The sequence below is a fragment of the Mercenaria mercenaria genome, chromosome 2, assembly GCF_021730395.1.
Source record: "Mercenaria mercenaria strain notata chromosome 2, MADL_Memer_1, whole genome shotgun sequence".
Taxonomy (NCBI): Eukaryota; Metazoa; Mollusca; class Bivalvia; order Venerida; family Veneridae; genus Mercenaria; species Mercenaria mercenaria.
This window is the reverse complement of record NC_069362.1, coordinates 81,307,129-81,325,965: the sequence shown is the minus strand read 5'-3', so window position 1 is coordinate 81,325,965 and position 18,837 is coordinate 81,307,129. Positions and strand designations below refer to the sequence as shown.

Here is an 18,837-nt window from a genome sequence, read left to right as displayed (position 1 = left end):
ATCTTTAAAAAACCTTTTTTCATAAATGAGATTTGGAAAATTATGCCCAGCAATAGAATAATATCACAAATATCACCATTATATAATGGTTTAGTTTATTACTGTAGCATACTATCGTGTATATCTCGTATAACGACTTCTTTTGAACTGAGACCTTTGCAATAAGGAAAACAGTGCAACTATTCAACTTAAGGTGTTTGAATTTCATCCTGTCTCATATTAAAATACAAACAAATACACAAATCTACTCCATTAATGTAGTTCAATATGATGTCACTTAAAGCATGGTATAAGATAAAGATTTCCAGCACTGGAAAAAACTCCAGCCCGTCATACCAGGAAAAAGAGAAGAGCACCAAAACCAACAGGTTTGGGGGAGTAAATTTTATCAAGACTAAAGAAAACCTTTATCCAAGACATCAATCTTAATATCGAACCAAACTATTCTTGCAACATTTAAAATCAAACATACTTTCTACTTTATGTGTTTGATGACCATTGGAAACTCCGTTCGAAAATGTAGATTTATTATGAATGTATTCCTCTTTTGATTCATCAAACTCTGCATTCATCAGCATTTGTAGAAAGTCTACCCTACTCTGAAAGGTAAGCAGTTACCTACATATATTTGTTTTCTAATGAAAGAATTCAACAGAAAGTAGGTACTTAGTCAATATAGAAACATGAGAAATATACTAATTGTAGATAATACTATAGATCAATCAATGACACAATTAATAATAACCCTATCTTTCATTTATCTATACACCTATATGACACAAGTAAAAAGGAACAATAAGGTAACTGAATGGTTAAAAATTTAGTGATAAGTACTGAAGAGTTTCTTCTTGCTTTTATATATGACATGTGATACGGTAAAGAGTATATTAAATCTAAATTTCAGCTTAAAAAGAGGTTTGTACTTTTCTGATGTAATACAATATGCATGTATTGACAACTTTTTTGCACCGAGATAAGTTCTTCCAGCAATAATCCATTTATAACTGGGGATTAGATATTTATCAATGACTATCTGCAAGAGCATGTGCAAGTAAATTAAATACGAAGTTTCAGAAAATCTTAAACAACACGCTTCACTATGATTAAATCAGAACTTGAGTATTATACTCGGTATTAAATGTTATACATAAGCGGCAAACATTTATTCTTTAATTGGTTTTCATAGTTCGAAATTTTAGGTACAATCACTACTAATAATTAAAGCCATTCCAATTTTTTTCTGTACCACATTTTTTCATTTCAGTTAATCATATTCATCATTTTTACAGCAACATTTAATTGCTGCTAAAAATCTTTATCTCAAATGAATGTCCCAATAGCAATGAATTCCAAAAAAAAAAATTGGTTTAGCAGAGATATTCATACACTTTTGAACCCCTTGTTTATCATTAGACTAGATGCCCACGGGCAACATGTCGAGCCCGCCCGCCGTCAAAAGGACTGGGAGTCACTTCCTGTCTCACTGAGGCAAACATTTATGCCAAATAAAAAAGAGATTGCAAAAAGTTACAATATAAGTTATTTAAAGTAACAACAAAGGGACGTAAATCTTAAAAAAAAGTCCACACAAAAATCCTCACCAGTAGAGATAGGTCAAAATTCGCCTGAAAATTGGATGTAACATGCATGTTGTACTACAGAAAAGTGGTCTTGATTTTTCCCTATGACCAGTAATAAAAAAGTTATGAATATAAGCTATTTATAGTAACAACAAAGAGAAGTAATTCTAAGAACTTGCGCATGACACTCCGTCTCATGATGATGAACAATTGTGCCAAGTTACATCAAAATCCCTCCATGCATCAAAAGGAAATGCTCCAGACAAAGTCATTCTTGTATCTAACTTTTGACCTCTAAGTGTGACCTTGACCTTAGACCTAGGGACCTGGTTCTTGCGCATGACACTCCGTCTCATGGTGGTGGACATTTGTGCCAAGCGACATCAAAATCCCTCCGTGCATGAAGAAATGCTCCGGACAAAGTTGTCATTCTTGTATCCTTTGACCTCTAAGTGTTACCTTGACCTTAGACCTAGGGACCTGGTTCTTGCGCATGACACTCCGTCTCATGATGGTGAACAATTGTGCGAAGTTACATCAAAATCCTTCTATGCATGAAGAAGAAATGCTCCGGACAAAGTCATTTTTGAATTTGACCTTTGACCTGCAAGTGTGACCTTGACCTTTGAGATAGGAACCTGGGGTTTGCACATGACACTCCGTCTCACTGAGGTTAACATTCATGCCAAATATAAACAAGATTGCTCCATGCATGTCAAAGTTATGGTCCGGACAAACAAATCCGGACGGACGCACAGACGCACGCACGCACGCACATACACCGAACAGCCATTTGGAGAACTTTGTCTTCGCATCCGCTAGCGGGCTCGACAAAAAGCATTCTTCAGTTACTGATCACAAAACCTTTTAGCTCAGTGTCTGTAACCAAGGCCTTGACCTTTAAATGATGTACTTAAAATTTAATGGGGATCATCTACTGCTTACAAAACTGTCTAGAAAGTTCTGGATTCTTGGGTCAAAGTGTTCTTCAGTTCTTGATCAGAAACAGAAGGGACGACGGACAGATGGACAGACCGACAGATCAATTACTAATGCCGCCTTCAGAGGCATAGTAGTTTGATTATGGGGTTTGTTGTTACAGATTTTATGTAAACGTTCTTTTAAACACTAGTACATGAAAAAGTAGAATCTGCCCCTTAGATCTGATGATTTACAATAACAATATACATTGTAACCATTTAACACAGAATAAAAATGGCCAAATTCAGGGCATCAGAATTGTTCTGTATAACTTGAAAATCATTATAACAATGTTCTTTATAACTGAAATTTATTGTACATGATTATGAAGTACTAATATAGCTAAGAGATCAAGTTTATGCTTATTTACCTAATACTTATTATTATGCGTAGTATGTACTTGTATGTAATAATATTCAACCTTTCATTTTAGATGAGGCACTTAAATATTTATTAGAAATGAAGTAAAAAAACATATCAAGCATACCATTTTATTGTTTCTCCTTTCATTTATTAATGCTTTACCAGTTTCTTCATAGAACTGAATACTCTCTCTTGGCCATGTGGTGATTCCCAACTTATACAGCAGTTTCCCTATACATGGTACAGCAGCTAGAATGAAAGAAAGAATGGCCAAAATGGTCCATAGACGCTCATCTGAGAAGGATCTTGACCTTCTGACCATGCTGACCAAAGGTGATGAAGATCCAGAAAAGCTGTTTGAAGGATTTTATATTTTTGTTTCTCATGACATCTAGAAGAGATCAAGCTGAACAATTTGAACAAACTTGAAAAAGGTTCATGTAAGGATGATACGGTTCAAGTTTTGTAATGATCCAACAAATAGTTTTTGAGTAAAAGTCTTTCAAAGATTATTTCATTTTTAGCTCTGGTGGTTGCTAAAAGGGACCAAGGCTCGAAGCAAAACCATTAAAAACTTGAGATAGGTATATCAAAGTTTGCTACAGAAGCGTTTTGGTTACTTTTCCTAAGTTGATCATGAGAGAAAGTCGTTTTAAAGGATTTTATACTTTAAGCTCAGGCGGCCCCTAAAAGGAGCAATGGGAAACCATTTGAATAAATTTGTAAAAGGACCAGACAACGATTCTACAGATCATGTTTGGTGAAGTTTCGTGATGATATATCAAATGGTTTGTTAAAAGAAATTTCTTATAGGTATTTTTTTAACTCTGGAAGGCCCTAAACGGGGCTAAGCAGAACAATTTGTACACGCTATAGAGAGGTCCATGCAAGGATGCTACAGATGCTTGGGAGACGTTAAAGTCAAAGTTATGATGAAGGACGTTGGACGTCTGAATATCAACCTATACTAATAGTCCACCCTTAACAAACCTCTGACAAAAAATGTGCAGATTGTTAAGTATAAGACTATGAGTAGCTTGCCTACCTGACTGGAAAATTTACTGAAAACAGTGGGATATCAATTTGGAAATTATAATGGATCCAAACAGCACAAAAGTACTCTGAACCCAAATCGGAAAAGCAATCCAAATTAAATTTGTTAAATATGTCTACCACAGCAAATGTCAACAGTGCACTCTATGGATATTGTAGTCGATACATTTTTGTAAACGCAAGCATAGTTACTGTAATAACAATTTTTTATGAAGAATGTAAATAGACAATTTCATGGGAACAGATCAGAGCACATTTTATTTCAAATTGTTGAATACAGTGATGAATAACTTATAAACAGGTAACATGTGCAAACATTTTACTTGCTTGTGCTTGAAATTTAAGTTTTAATTCAATGGAATTAAGTTTAATTAGATAAAAACATGCAAAAGAAGTCTCTATCCTTTTATTCAGAACAGTCAATTTGATATACCAATATCGCTTCTGTATCAACTACTGTGAAATTACCAGAAATAGCTATAGGTATCCTTGTCCACTTTCTTAACTTGAAGACTTTATCAAGATTCTTTACAAATGGACTGTCAGGTTGTTTCTGTGAGTCAATGTCAATACCAAAGGCTGTAGAGGCAATAGCATCCATTGTAAAGTGAATGAAGAATCTGAAATGGACAAAGCATCAAATATGAATGAAAAATGATAAACAGGCAATAGCATCTATGATAAAGTGCATTATGAATTATATAAAACAGGCAACAGCATCCATTGTTAAGTAAATGAAGTGTGAAACAGGCAAAAATATCGATTGAGGACCATAGTGGCCCTAAGTCACTTACCTGACTTTGACTAAATCATGAAGGGAAACAACTGTGTTTAGCATAAACTAGTGACTCTAAAAGGAGCTTAGTGCCACCATTTGAACAAATTTGGAAGAGGATCTTACAATGATGCTACAGACCAAATCTCATGAAAATTCACCACGCGGTTTTTGAGAAGACGTATTTTTAAAGGTCTTTTCTTTTATTTCTAGCGCTAGAGAGGCTCTTATAAAGATGCTAGAAACGATGTTTGTCGAAGGTCCATCAAGCGGTTCATGAATAAAAGCCGTTTATTTCTAAATTCAAATCTGGCTGCCCATTAAAGAGACTGAGAATTCCTCTTTTAACAAATAAGAAGGTTTTTTTTTCTGATGATACTGACCAAGTTTGATGAAGATCTATCAAGCGGTGCATAAGTATAAGTTGTTTAAATGTATTTCTATCTTTAGCTCTAGCAGTCCATAAAAGGGACGAGGTTGTTCCATTTGAAAAAACCTTGACGCTATAGACCGAACTTGATGAAGAGTCCATCAAGCGGTTCATGAGAATAAAGTTGTTTAAATATGTGTTTCTGTCTTTAGCTCTAGCAGTCCCTAAAAAGAAACAAGCTCCCCTATTTGAACAAACACAGGAGAAGACCCTACAGACCAAGTTTGATGAAGGTTCTTCAAGCAGTTCATGAGAAGTTGTTTAAAGATATTTCTATCTTTAGCACTTATTGCCCGTAAAAATGACTGCCCCCTTTTGAGAAAAAAAATTGAGAAGACCTCATATTCACCCTACAGACTAAGTTTGATGAAGACCCATCCAGCAGTCCATGAGAAAAGGTTCTTTACCCTGATACAAAAACAAACAAGTTTTCCTTACTTTCTGATGGCTACATCTTGTCCAGCTTTATCATTTATATTACTGACCAGTGTTTCTGCACATTTGTTTATGATGGGGATCAGCTGAAAGAAAGTACTGTGATCGTAAATTTCTATCTCCTATTCTCCATCACATCCAGTCCATATGAAAGAACTCAGGTATCAGCTTATTTTGTACAGCGTCTATAGCAAAGTAGACATGGGCACAATTTTTCACAACATTTGCAGCAAAACAGACGTGCGCATGATTGTCCACATCTGTAATACAACAGATATGCACACAATTGTTCACAACAATTGTTGCATATTGGACCGGAGTTTCTGGTGTTTTCACCGGTGTTTGAAAACTCCATCTTACATCCCGTGGTGTACGAGAGGTATGATGTAAAACCAACTCCGGATGAAAACAGATACCTTAAATGTTGCTCTTTGTTCTTTATAATACATTTCAAATTTAGATAAAAAAAATACGTTATTTATCGTAAATAACGTAACATTCGCTGCAAATGATAAAACAAAAACAGAATTAATACGTTATTTCTTCTGAACATTCATATTTAATAGAATTCCGCTTAAGCTGGTGCTAGGGTGCGTGAAGGGTGTTGCACATTTCATTACCTCTCTTAAACAGACTCAGTCAAACCGAGTCTGCTACTATGTTTCTTGGTTGCATTCTATGCTTCCAAAGGATCTTTTCATTCACAGGTTTTATTATTTCGTCGTGGTATATTTCCTGTTCACTTTGTTTAACATCCTAATGTAAGAAAAAAGTACTGTAAGACAGTCAATTGTTTTATTTCATTTTTACCTTTATTTGTTGAACTTTACATGAAAGGAAACGATTCTTCCATTGGTTGTATGTACAGATGGGAATACCATGCATGCGGGTAACTGTTTATGCGGTAACTCGGTAGACCTTGTTACTATCTAAACAGTTACTCTCAAGATTTATATTCCCATTTGCATCTACAACCAGTGAGCAGTGGACACCATGGCAATGATGGTTTAATTCAAGTTATCAATTCCTAATGGTTAAAGAAACTAAAAAGGTTACTACAATTATCTTATAATTATTCATTCAAAATTCAGGTGTGAATGTTAACTCAGTTGTTTGTTTACATACATACATATTCTTACATTTTTAAGTTTTCCTGCACTGAAGGTAGGTGTTATGATATTTCTGGTTCTCTTCCAGGTTCGTCCCCTCATAAAGAAAAGTGTATTCAAAAGTAACTTTGGCAGGTTACCACTTTGCTGAAATGAATTAAGTGCAATGCTAAATACAAACAAAAAAATCAATTGTTCTTTTTCCGAGTTCTTAAATTTATGTCAATTTGACAAGACAATAAGACATTTTTGACAAGAACTGTTTGTAAAACACTTACGCCCTCGTAGCGGCATGTAGTAGATAACTGAATGCACGTATAATTTTCAAGTATGCTGAGATCTTAACATGGGTGCTCCTCTATATATTACGGCATGATGAGAAATTTCACATTTTCAAGCCAGAGGCCGACATGATCACGTGCAACGTTTGCGGGAAAACATTCAGTAGACGAGATAACATGTTACGTCATAAGACGATGAAACACGAAGACGAAAGCGGCGAATCGGACACTACAGAAGAAATGAACGTCTCGAATGACGAGAGCGATAAAGAATTAACGAACAAAAATGACCATAGAAAGGATGTTGCGGATTCCTCCGACGAGGAAACAGAGGATCCATGGATTAACACTATAGACACAACTTTAAAAAAGTGGCAACCGGAATACAATGAAAGAGTGCAAAGCTACATGGAGGCGGAGGGTGTCACTTTAAATGTCGCTAGGAATCGCGTATTCCGTAACATGAGAGACAAATATAGGAAGACGATGGCGAACACCTTTGCTAAAACTATACTGTGGTGTCGTGCTCTTAAAGAAGATTCTGTTTATAGATCCATCAAGAAAACGGCATCTGATCTGGAGTAGTTGGATGACTACGGCAGTGAGAAGGCGTGGAAGTACGCGATTAACAAGAGAAAGTACCTGTTTGATAAGGTTCTGAAAAAATACGAACCTCCAGAAATAACGAAACCAGCATCAATCAAACAGGAAGGAGCTGGAAGAGCCTTACAGGAAGACGTTAAGGGGCCGTTGCAGGGGGTCGGACTTTGGGTAGAAAGCGAACTGGAAAAGAAAGAAAATCAACCCAAAATAAACATTATCGGAAGACGATGTTAAAGTGGGCGGAAAAATCGACGTTGAACTATAAAGAATGACACTATTGCTTTTGGGTTTATGTCATGCTATGTCTAAAAATAAACTTCTGTATAAAATGCAAATATTGTCGTTTTTGCAATGCTAAACTTTTCTCATGCTGATTATGACGTTTCTGGGGTCTGAGGAGGGCCTCCTTTGCCAAATTGAGTAGCTCCTCTTCCAACCTCCTCTCGCCCTCCTCTTGCCTGAGAGTGTACTCATGCTAGCGCAGGAGGTCGACCATCAGTCCCCTGAAACGACATACAAAGAGTCGGTTTTGTTTGTTTTGGGCTTAACGCCGTTTTTCAACAGTATTTCAGTCATGTAACGGCGGGCAGTTAACCTAACCAGTGTTCCTGGATTCTGTACCAGTACAAACCTGTTCTCCGCAAGGAACTGCCAACTTCCCCACATGAATTGAGGCGGAGGGCGAATGATTTCAGACACAATGTCTTTTATCAAATCGTCACGGAGAACATACGCCCCGCCCGGGGATCGAACTCGCGACCCCGTGATCCGTAGACCAACGCTCTCCCTACTGAGCTAAGCGGGCAGGCTCACAAAGAGTCGGTGGTAACGATGGAAAAGCCCATGTTTTATACATTCTGGTTTCATCTTAAGTCCCTCTAAACACTCTGCGACACGTTCAGATAGACTCGTAGACTTTCAAGAGCCAGTGCCAAGGGAGATAACACCACCCAAGTGATCCCTGAATCTTTTCAAATCATTTAGAACGGTCTGCGACACTTTCAGGAATTGGTGCCAAGGGAGAAAACGTCGTTACAATAGTCATTGTTTCTTTTTGTATCATTAAAAACGGTCTGCGACTCTTTCAGGAGGACTCGAAGACTTTCAGGAATCGGTTCCAAGGGAGATTACATGATGCCAAAGGTTCTTTACTCATTCTAAATCATTTCTCTTGGTCTGCGGCACTTTCAGAAAGACTCGCAGACTTTCATGAATCGGTGCCAAGGGAGGAAACACCGTCTCAGTAATCCCTGTGTCCTTTCAAAACATTCAGAACTGTCTGCGACACTTTCAGGAGGACTTGCAGACTTTCAGGAATCGGTGCCAATGGAGATAAAACCGTCCCAGAAATCCCTGCGTCATTTCAAAACATTCAGAACTGTCTGCGACATTTTCAGGAGGACTTGCAGATTTTCAGGAATGTGTGCCTAGGGAGATTACATCATGCCAACTAATGATGACGCAGCTTTTACAAAGGCCGTTGACCTCATCTTGAATCTAGAACAAGCTAGCGCATGCGCATATAGCATGAACCCAAACTAGAGCATGAACACGAAATAGTGCGCGCACAGGGCAATATATATGTAGTTCTGTTTGATTTTCAATTTTACCTCTAGAGGCCTCTAAAAGATGTCAAGTCTACTGCATACAACATAGTGTCTAGTGCTACTGAATGTTTGTTCCTGTTACTTTAAGATCTATCTATTTATACCAATGTTACAGAACATACACGAAAAATGATGTATCTTTACTTCTAAGTGTTACCAAACATTTAAGGTAGGGGGTTGGGTCTTGAATGTGACACTTTATCTTGTTATGGGGGATGTTTGTCAATATATTTGAATAGCCATGCATGCATGAAAAGTTAAAGACTGGAAAAGAGAACAACCCTTAAATCTATTACCTCCACATGTGACCTTGACCTTTAGAGGTATGGGCCTTATCGTGTTATGGCGAATGTTTTTGCACAGGTATTTGAATATCCATGCCTGCATAAAATTATATAGGACGAACAAGGAAATTACTGAAAAAAATCTTAAGTTTGCCGATTACTTTTAAGGAAGAGGTATGGGTCTTAAACACGTTATTTGAATAAGTGTGACCTTGACCTTTCAGCATGGGGTCTGGATGTTGCAAGCGACATATTGTTTACCTAAAATGGTGGTTATTCGTGCCAAGTTATTTTAATATACAGTAATACACAACAAGCTTATGAGCTGGACAAGATTTTGTACACACACATCGGACGCATGCATGAGTACACACACAGACATGGGTAATATTGTACGCACCTACCACCATTTTAATGGCGGGGTATAATGAAATGATTTTCTGACTCTGTCCATTTTGGTAACATTTATATCTGGTAATTGGAATACGAAATATGAGAAATATGGTACTTTAAGGACAATTATAGATAAAACTGATACAACAGAATGGTACTTACAGGTCTGTCTGTGAAGTTCTGGAAGTCTTTGATAAGTACAGCCTTCAATATTTCGGGGTCTGTTATTGCAATTACTGGTTGATAGCCACTGTAGTAACTGAAATCAATTGTATGGTAAAAAAAACTTTTAAAATAATGAAGCAAACAAGAAGGAGAAGTTTGTACAATTATGATATTTCGGTTTTGTTTTTCTACCATTAAACTACATAAATCAGACTGCAATACTTTTATGTGTACTTTAGTGACTTTTTTTAAAATGGGTAGGTCGGTGTGAATGTGGCCTATACTGTACATTTTATAAAACCTTTACACCGGTGTTAATGCAGCCTTTACTAAAACCTCCACACCGGTGTTAATGCAGCCTATACTATTCCCTTTTTAAAGCATTCACATTATACTGTACTCTTTACAAAACATTCATACCGGTGTTAAAACAGCCTATACTGTACTCTTTACAAAACATTCATACCGGTGTTAATGCATCCTTTACTGTACATCCTTTATAAAACAAACACACCAAACTTACCCAAAAACTTTTCCATATTTCTGTAACCATTCTTCATCTGTCTTGTGTATACCCTATAAACACACAATACTTAATATACAGAGTATATGAAGCATACAGAAAATGTTTTGGGCCACACATTTTTTAATAAAACTGGTTTTATTATCATCAATAGTTTGCTATAAAATAAACTAAACAAGTGATTTAAGTATTGCCATCCTATACAAAGTCCCCTACAAGAATGTGACTAATTTGTCTCAGCTGCAGTGTTACCTGACGATCTGATATCTGTCAATGTTGTGCTATATTAACGAAATGTTATAACGCATAATGTTTGGATTAAAATTTGAGTATATAAAAATCTACAGTTTTTGATTGCTTATAACATCGATAAATGTAAATAAATTATGGTAAAAATGTACAGAAACACTTCATCATATAAAAGGGAAGGTAATTCTGAAAAAAAATACAATTTTTAATTGGGTCCATATGACACATGAGCTTATGTCGAATATTTATACAGTTATTCATATACTTATGTATGGACGATAAAGCTGCAGATGGGACAAGAAAAGAGAATTTACATAGAATCAATGTTGACTGTTAGCCTTCAAGTGTGACCTTAACATTTGAGTTGGGTATTGCGCATGACAAGTCAACGTTTGTGGTAAGTAATATCAAAATGACTTCATGAATGACAGAGTAATGGACTGGACAAGACTGGACAAGAAAATAATACATTGATATTTAACCTCCAAGTGTGATCTTGACCTTTGCGCTAGGGGTCTGGGTACTGCGCATGACAAGTCGTCTTATTATTGTGAACATCTGTGCCAAAATAAATATTACCATCGCTAGATGGATGACAGAGTTTATATTAATTTATTTTAGCTCGATTGTGATGAAAGCTTAAAGCTTATTTGAACCACTCTCGAGTCCATTTCCTGGAAAAATAAAAAACAGTACTGGTATCATATGAGAAGTCATGGTCGTGACCCCAGTCGGACTCGAACCCACGACCCTAGGGTTGAGCGGCCGACACCTTATGGACTGGACTGGAATAAAACCTACTAAACTTTGACCTCCAAGAGTGACCTTGACCTTTGATGTAGGGATCTAAATGTTACTCATGACATATCATCTCATTATGTGGAACATTCGGGTTAAGTAATATTACAACTCCTTGATGGATGACAGAGTTATGGACTGGACAGGAAAAACCCTACTGAACATTGACTTACGCATGACACATTGTACCATTATGGGAAACGTTGGTGTCAAGTAATATTAAAATCCCTAAATGGATGACAGAGGTATGGACTGGACCGGAAAAAACCCTTTTGACATTTGACCTTATACTTTGACCTTGGCCTTTTAGCTGGGTCATGTTACCCCTATTGGATCACAGAGTTATGGATTAGACATGGAAAAAACTATTAATCTTCGACCTTGACCTTTGGGCTAAGGATCCGGGTTTTTCGCATGACAAGTATCTGGTTAAGAGGAGCGTTTGTGACAGGTAATATTGTAATCCCTTAATGACTGACAAGAGTTCTGAACAAGACACGAAAGAGACCCTGTACAGTCCCTGGCTCGCGGATTTTTCAAAGTCCGCGCTTCCCCGCGACTGGACCCTAGCGCGGACAATTTCCTGAGCCGCGGGGATGCGCGTTTTTTCATGCATCTCCGCAATACATTTAACAGCGTCCGCCGCGACCAAATGCAATAAAATCGATTGCGGTGTCCCGCGATGACGGTCGCGGCGCATCGCGATGAAGTGCCGGTGGTTCGCGGTGAATTGCGATGATTCGCCGCGATTTACAGGTAAATGCAGTGGCTTGTTGTTATGTATACAATTAATTTAAAATTTCAACACTATGATGGGATAAGAAATGGAGAAATTAAACAATGTTTTATATTTTTGAATCATTTCTTTCTTTCTACTTCTCTATTTCAAGTGTTATTTCCATTAACTTATATAATTTAATAACTGCAAGGATTATATTTTTAAAACATCAGGGTTATGAAATTTAATGTCATTATGTCTTTGAACTTGTATAATACATGTATATATACATGTACTACTGAATTATTTGTTAATTTATTTAGATAAGATGAAAATAAATAGTATTTTGTATTTTGCAAGCATTTATATATTCTAACTATTCTATTTCAAGTATAATTTCCATTAAATTCTATAATTTCATAAATATACAAAAGACTGTCACTGCTTTTAAAATTCCGGCGTTATGTAATTTCATTGGACTCGTATACATTAATTAGCTAACTCATTTTAACCAGATAATTTTGGTTTTGAATAATATTGCAACAATATTTAATAAAACACTATTTATGTTGAAGTAATTGAATATGTCGATGGCTGAGTTGCGAAAATACAGCACACATCCAAAATTCGATTTCATTCATCAACGTATTGTAGTCGATAATTGCCCCAAGTGCAATGATGCCCATTTGTTTTAATTCCGAGATATGAATTTAATTATAATTGATACTTATTTGAGTGTTTCATGCTATGTTCTAAATTTTCCACATAAAAATGTTACTAGTCGAGCGTTAAGTACACGTGAAAATTAAAGACATGAAAACAGTCATTGTTCATCATAGTTGTGATATTGTGTTTAACTTAAAAGTTACAGAATTACGCTGGAATTAAAAAGTAACCTATAATGACACTTCGTCAACGGACGAATCAAATTTCGCATTTTCTTGTAAAATACATGTGTGACGACAAGAAACAGATCAGGAATTAAAGGACTTATTAGAACTAACGATGAGGTAATTGAAGATTTCACTTCGTTATCTTATATCTTATTATTTTCCAGGAGTTTTGCATAATATGAGCCGCGCCTTGAGAAAACCAACAAAGTAGCTTTGCGACCGAGTGTATATCAAAATCCCCTTGATCAAAATCCCCTCCACTGAAAAATGACTGGGTGTTACAAAATCCCCTTCACACATTTGCAGGGGGTATCATAATCCCCTTTGTGATTAACATTATAGATATATAGATTGTATTTGAACTTGATGAAATAAGTAAAAATCACAGAGGTCCCTTTGCGACCTGCATGGATCCTGACCAGCCTGCGCATCCGCGCGGTCTTATCAGGATCTGTGTTGTTCGCTAACTGTTTCTCTTACTGCAGTAGGTTATGAAAGCGAACAGCTTCGATCCTGTCTAGACTGCGCGGTAACAAAGCCACTATGTTGATTTTCTCATGGCGCGGCTCAATTATATAGTGAATGAATTTTTATCAGATATTATCAGATTACGAGTTTAAAAATCATATATTTACAGCTTTCTGTAATATTTTAGTGATCAAGTCTGCTACATGTAAATAAGGCGTTGAAGGTGTTACATAGTGAAATTAATAATATCGAAATGATTTTATAATGTAAATAAAATATCTGCATTTAAAACGGAATTGATTTTCACCCGATAATGTTCATGAAACTTTTGCAATAAAAATGATTGATTTAATAAAAGCTAGAAATATATATCATGATAACAGATAAATTTTCCATGGATGTAAAATAAATATCATAAAAATATTCTTAAGTCAGTGCTTTAAACTCCAACAGAAATACGTATGTTTTCATTATATAAACTAACTTTTACACATTTATAACAACAATGTATTTACGTCCGATACCTTCCATTCAGATTACACGCCACGTCTATATGTCATATCGATAAATATGTTACTTCATGTACTTTACTATTCGCATTATGGTTAACAATTTCGCTTTACTGTATGTTTTTAAATTGACGGCATTTTGTTATTATTAAAGATTTTTTAATTCTGTTTTATGCCTTTCCTAGCCGAAAGTCCAAATTGAATATCCGCATTAATTTCAATTTATTTACTTTTTAGACATAATAGCTATTTACGACCGCGCTGTATGAAATTTTACCGGTAATTTTACTGAAAATAGGCCGTTTTTAAGTAATTTTGTTTAGTTTAATGTTGATATCTTAATGAAAATGTCCAGTCAATCTAGCTGTATCTATCTTTTATCGATGTGGAAAGTTGGAGGCAAATCTATTGGATAATAAAAGATCTACACGCATTTCCTGAGTACGGGACACCTCAATTTCGCGGTATAATTCTTAGCCAAAAATTACCTTTTTACCTGTTGCCTGCTTTCGGTTGCCTGTCGTCGTCTGCTTGTTTACTGTACTTCCTCACTTCTGGATTTTCCTATGTCATTCCTACTGGATTTCTTAAAGTTATTTGAGCCTTGCCATGAGAAAACCAACATAGTGGGTTTGAGACCAGCATCCGCGCAGTCTGGTCAGGATCCATGCTGTTCGCTTTTAAAGCCTATTGGCATTAAAGAAACTGTAACGGAACAGCATGAATCCTGACCAGACAGATTGGATGCACAGGCTGGCCTGGATCCATGCTGCTCGCAAACCCATTATGTTGGTTTTCTCATGGCACGGCTCATTTCTTATTAAAGTTTTATTACCTTTGTTTCTTTTCTATGTAAAACATGTAAAAATTGTGTAAATTTGGTTAAAACTGCTAAAACTAGCTACAACTGGATAAAATAAGAGTCGGCCTTTGCCGAAAACGAAAACACAAAGACTCTTAATTCTGATTTTTATTGTGCCTAAAGATTTAATAAAATTTTACTATAAAATTATATTTAAAACTAAGTTGGTAAAAACAGGTAACCATCCTTGACGAAATGTAAAGTGGTTTACTTAGAAAGTACTTAAACAACGATTTATTTATATATTTTATATAATATTCTATAACAAAAAGGCCTGATATAATTAATGTATGTTCATAATACATATCACATTGTGCAACTGTTTCTTTACAAAAATAGAAAAGTGTCAAGTGTCAAGTACGTGTATTATACAGTATTTGACTATGCTTAAAATATTGTTGACAATAAACAGTATGAAAAGTGACACTTCCTGCAAGTGTTAAACGGGTCATTTTTTTTGTTTCTCCAACCTCGGTACTCCACAATGACATGAGACAGTTTATGCTATATATTGCTTATATTTCTGTTTTATTTTGCGAATGAATATAAACATTAATCCTCAATAGGAAATCATTAAATATCAAATTAAAACTACAAAATTCCAACGCCAAGCCCTACGTGTAAATTTTGAAATTTATCCGAAAGGTAAGATAGGAATAAATTTTAATTTGTTAAATACTATAGATATTTACTAAACTAATGGAATAACATATCAACATAAATTTTATTTATTTGTTCTTAAACCCTATTATTTGTCCATTTTAACAGAAAAAACTAATGCAATTACACATGTAACAACAGTAGAGAGTTTATATGTATTTAACCTACAAAATTTACCTGGATTTCGCGGTGATTGCCGGTGGTTCACCGCGAGCCATCGCAATTCACCGCGACCCGCTGTGATTATTCCTCGTGACTCGCCGCGGGCATTTATTGATACTTCTATTGCGGTGTATTGTATAATTACCGCGATTTTTCGCTCTTGTCAACAGCCGTTCAATGTGAAAAAATCATCGCAATTTTCCACTCAAGGCAAATATTTGTGCCGGTGGTAACGCGGAAAAAGCAAAATCCGCGAGCCAGGGACTGGTACGTGCCATGTTAACCTTTGACCTCCAAGGGTGGCTCTGAACTTTAAGCTTGGGGTCTGAAAGTTGTGCAACACACGTCGTCGTATTATGGGGAACATTTGTGCCAAGTAATATAGATTTTTGAGTTACAAATCTGAAGAAAAAAAGCCTTGTTGACCTTTGACCTTAGAGCTAGGGGTCTGGGTTTGGCGCATAACATGTCATATCATTATGGGGAACATTTTTAACAAGTAACATTTAAATCCTTGATGAATGAGTTTTTATGGACCGGACACGAAACTGCGGACGGACGAACGGGTGGACCGCCGGACAAAAGGACGGAAAAGCGCAATCCTATAGTCCTTGAAACTGGTTTTCGACCGGTAAGGGACTAATAAACACAAAATTATCATTAAAACTTAAAGTGTTATTTCTTAATACTAATAACAGGCTTTAGCTTGAGGGCGAGTTTTAAACTAAAATGAAATGATAGGAATTCTGAGACCATGTTAGGCAGTAGTTTGACCAAAATTAACTGAATTGTTTTGAGAAATTTCATACTTTGAAGAATTGTTCCAGTTGATTTCCAAAGAAAGGCAGTGGTGCTGGACCAGGGATACCTAAACGCTTGAGTATTGTAAAATGCCGATACAGAAAACTGAAAATATCAATGAAATTCACAGTGAAACACAAGAACAGTTCATTTTTGCGATGTTAACAGTTCTTCTTTTTAATCTTATCTTGAGAATGCTTCATATCAGTATATGCCTAACCACATGGCTGAAAAATAAAATATCTTTACACGAATGTGAAATTTCAGTCTCTCTTTGTTGAAACTAGTATAAGCAAATGAACAGACTCAATCAAACCGAGTCTGCTATTATTCCGCTTGGTTGCATTCTTTGCTTCCAAAGGATCTTTTTACAGATTTTATTGTTAATTAAGTACTAGTATTAAAGCAATTTGAAAATAAAGACATACTCACATTGCTCCTAGAATGAGCAGAAGGATGATTAGTTGCCATGACAACCAGTAGAGCCCAAATATCTCCATCCTTTCAGCTTGCTGTCCGAGTCAGATCTATGTATCTAACAATATGATTTATAGACTTATGGTAAGTATTTTAGTTTGAACTCAACATCAGTGCATCTTAAATTGTGTCAAGTAGACTAATTCTAATGCAGTATCACAAACTCTCTGAGTAAGTGTGATAAACATAGTGTTTATTCATTCTCCCTCTCCATCCCATATTACTATTAAATCTGTTTATTTTATTCCACTTTTTTTCTGTTAAATCTATTTATAGTTTATATTTATATTTTCTACCTGAACCTATTCTTATCTACATACTTGTTTTGTTAGGATGGAAAGATCAGAAGAGTATGGGAAGTTATGTTCAAGATTATGTTTGGGCAACCCATAGATAACACGCATACATGAAACAGATATGGCTACTACATTAAGCAAAAGTTGTTCCAGAATTTGACCAACTGACCTAAGTTTTGACCAAATATGACTCACTTTCTCGCTTAGTCTATTAAATGGACAAACCTTCTGTCAAAGTTAAACTCTTGAAAAGAATTAATGCCGTTGTTTTATTTGCCTTAATATACACTTGTTTCAACTTCAAACTAAAAGTAGCTGTAGCAACAGATTTGACTAGGATATCCTGTCTATTGTGCCTATATATCCGAGAAAGAGGCGTAGAAATTGACTTTGATGGCATTCTTTGTTCGACAACCATGTTCAGTTTTAAGTTTTATCACAATTGGGAAATTTCAGGGGGAGTGGTGGCGCCGCATTCTTAAGGTAATAGTAAGGTCACAGCACAAGGCCAAAGGTTAAATTAGTGCATGTTTTAAGCGTCAGATCTTCGCCATTCTTGCTACTTTTTTAATATAAAATTTCATTTTTCTCGGTGATAATTATGGATATGAGAAGTAAAACAAATAACGTCGTGTAGATTTATTAAAGTTGAGACTGACAGAATTCAAAAAGACTAAACTTATTTCTATTGAATGAGCTAAACTTTTCGTATCGTACAATGCGCTGACATTTTGTTAATATACAAAGACTGTTTCTCTAAAATTTCAGTGTTTCGGCTAAAAATTTTAAAAAGGCTGTTTTTTTTTTTTTACTTGTAAGACCAGTTTCGCATTGGCTTTAAATTTCTTAATGCAGATATTGTTTTAGAGATTCCACAGAAATATGTTGTTGTGGAACAGCCAGTGAGTGCATGAATGGCAAGCAAAGTCTACGCAACGTTTCAATTATTAATGATCTATCTAACATTGTGTTGACATGGAAATAATTTGGATTTTTTTTTTGCTGTTCCAGTCACCATCCATACTGTTGCATTTATTTCTTGTAGGTGGCATAGTACGAGCAAAAATATGTTAGTATCCCTGAGAGATACAACAGTGTGTTACAGTGAACATTATCTTGTGTCAGTTTCCTCGTGTTTAGCCTCTAAGACATCCAAATTAAGATCACTGACATTGCTTTCAACAGTTTCTGCTGCTTGAAAGCAACCAACAACAACGTATTTTCTGTAGGGGCTTGCATCATCAGCTCTTCTGGTTTTTTTTGGTAATGGTATAGGATATCTCTAATTTCAATTACCCTTCTCCATGGTTGATATGTCCTCTGAAGTTTGATTTTATTGAGTGATGCCTATACCGGCCAAAC

General features: G+C 35.8%; 1 protein-coding gene across 1 annotated transcript in view; it reads right to left on the bottom strand.

Annotated features, from left to right (window-relative positions):
* The window catches only part of LOC123564412 (cytochrome P450 3A24-like), a 29,656-nt gene extending 12,267 nt beyond the window's left edge, over window positions 1-17,389 (bottom strand). The window contains exons 1-9 of the mRNA XM_045357980.2: window positions 17,135-17,389; window positions 16,711-16,807; window positions 10,583-10,635; window positions 10,057-10,153; window positions 6,757-6,873; window positions 5,621-5,703; window positions 4,446-4,597; window positions 3,049-3,173; window positions 473-599 (exon numbers count right to left, since the gene is read on the bottom strand). Coding sequence (XP_045213915.2) covers window positions 473-599; window positions 3,049-3,173; window positions 4,446-4,597; window positions 5,621-5,703; window positions 6,757-6,873; window positions 10,057-10,153; window positions 10,583-10,635; window positions 16,711-16,807; window positions 17,135-17,202 — 919 coding nt within the window. The 5' untranslated portion in view covers window positions 17,203-17,389. The remainder of the gene's footprint in view (window positions 1-472; window positions 600-3,048; window positions 3,174-4,445; window positions 4,598-5,620; window positions 5,704-6,756; window positions 6,874-10,056; window positions 10,154-10,582; window positions 10,636-16,710; window positions 16,808-17,134) is intronic.
* Between the last annotated feature and the right edge of the window lie 1,448 nt (window positions 17,390-18,837).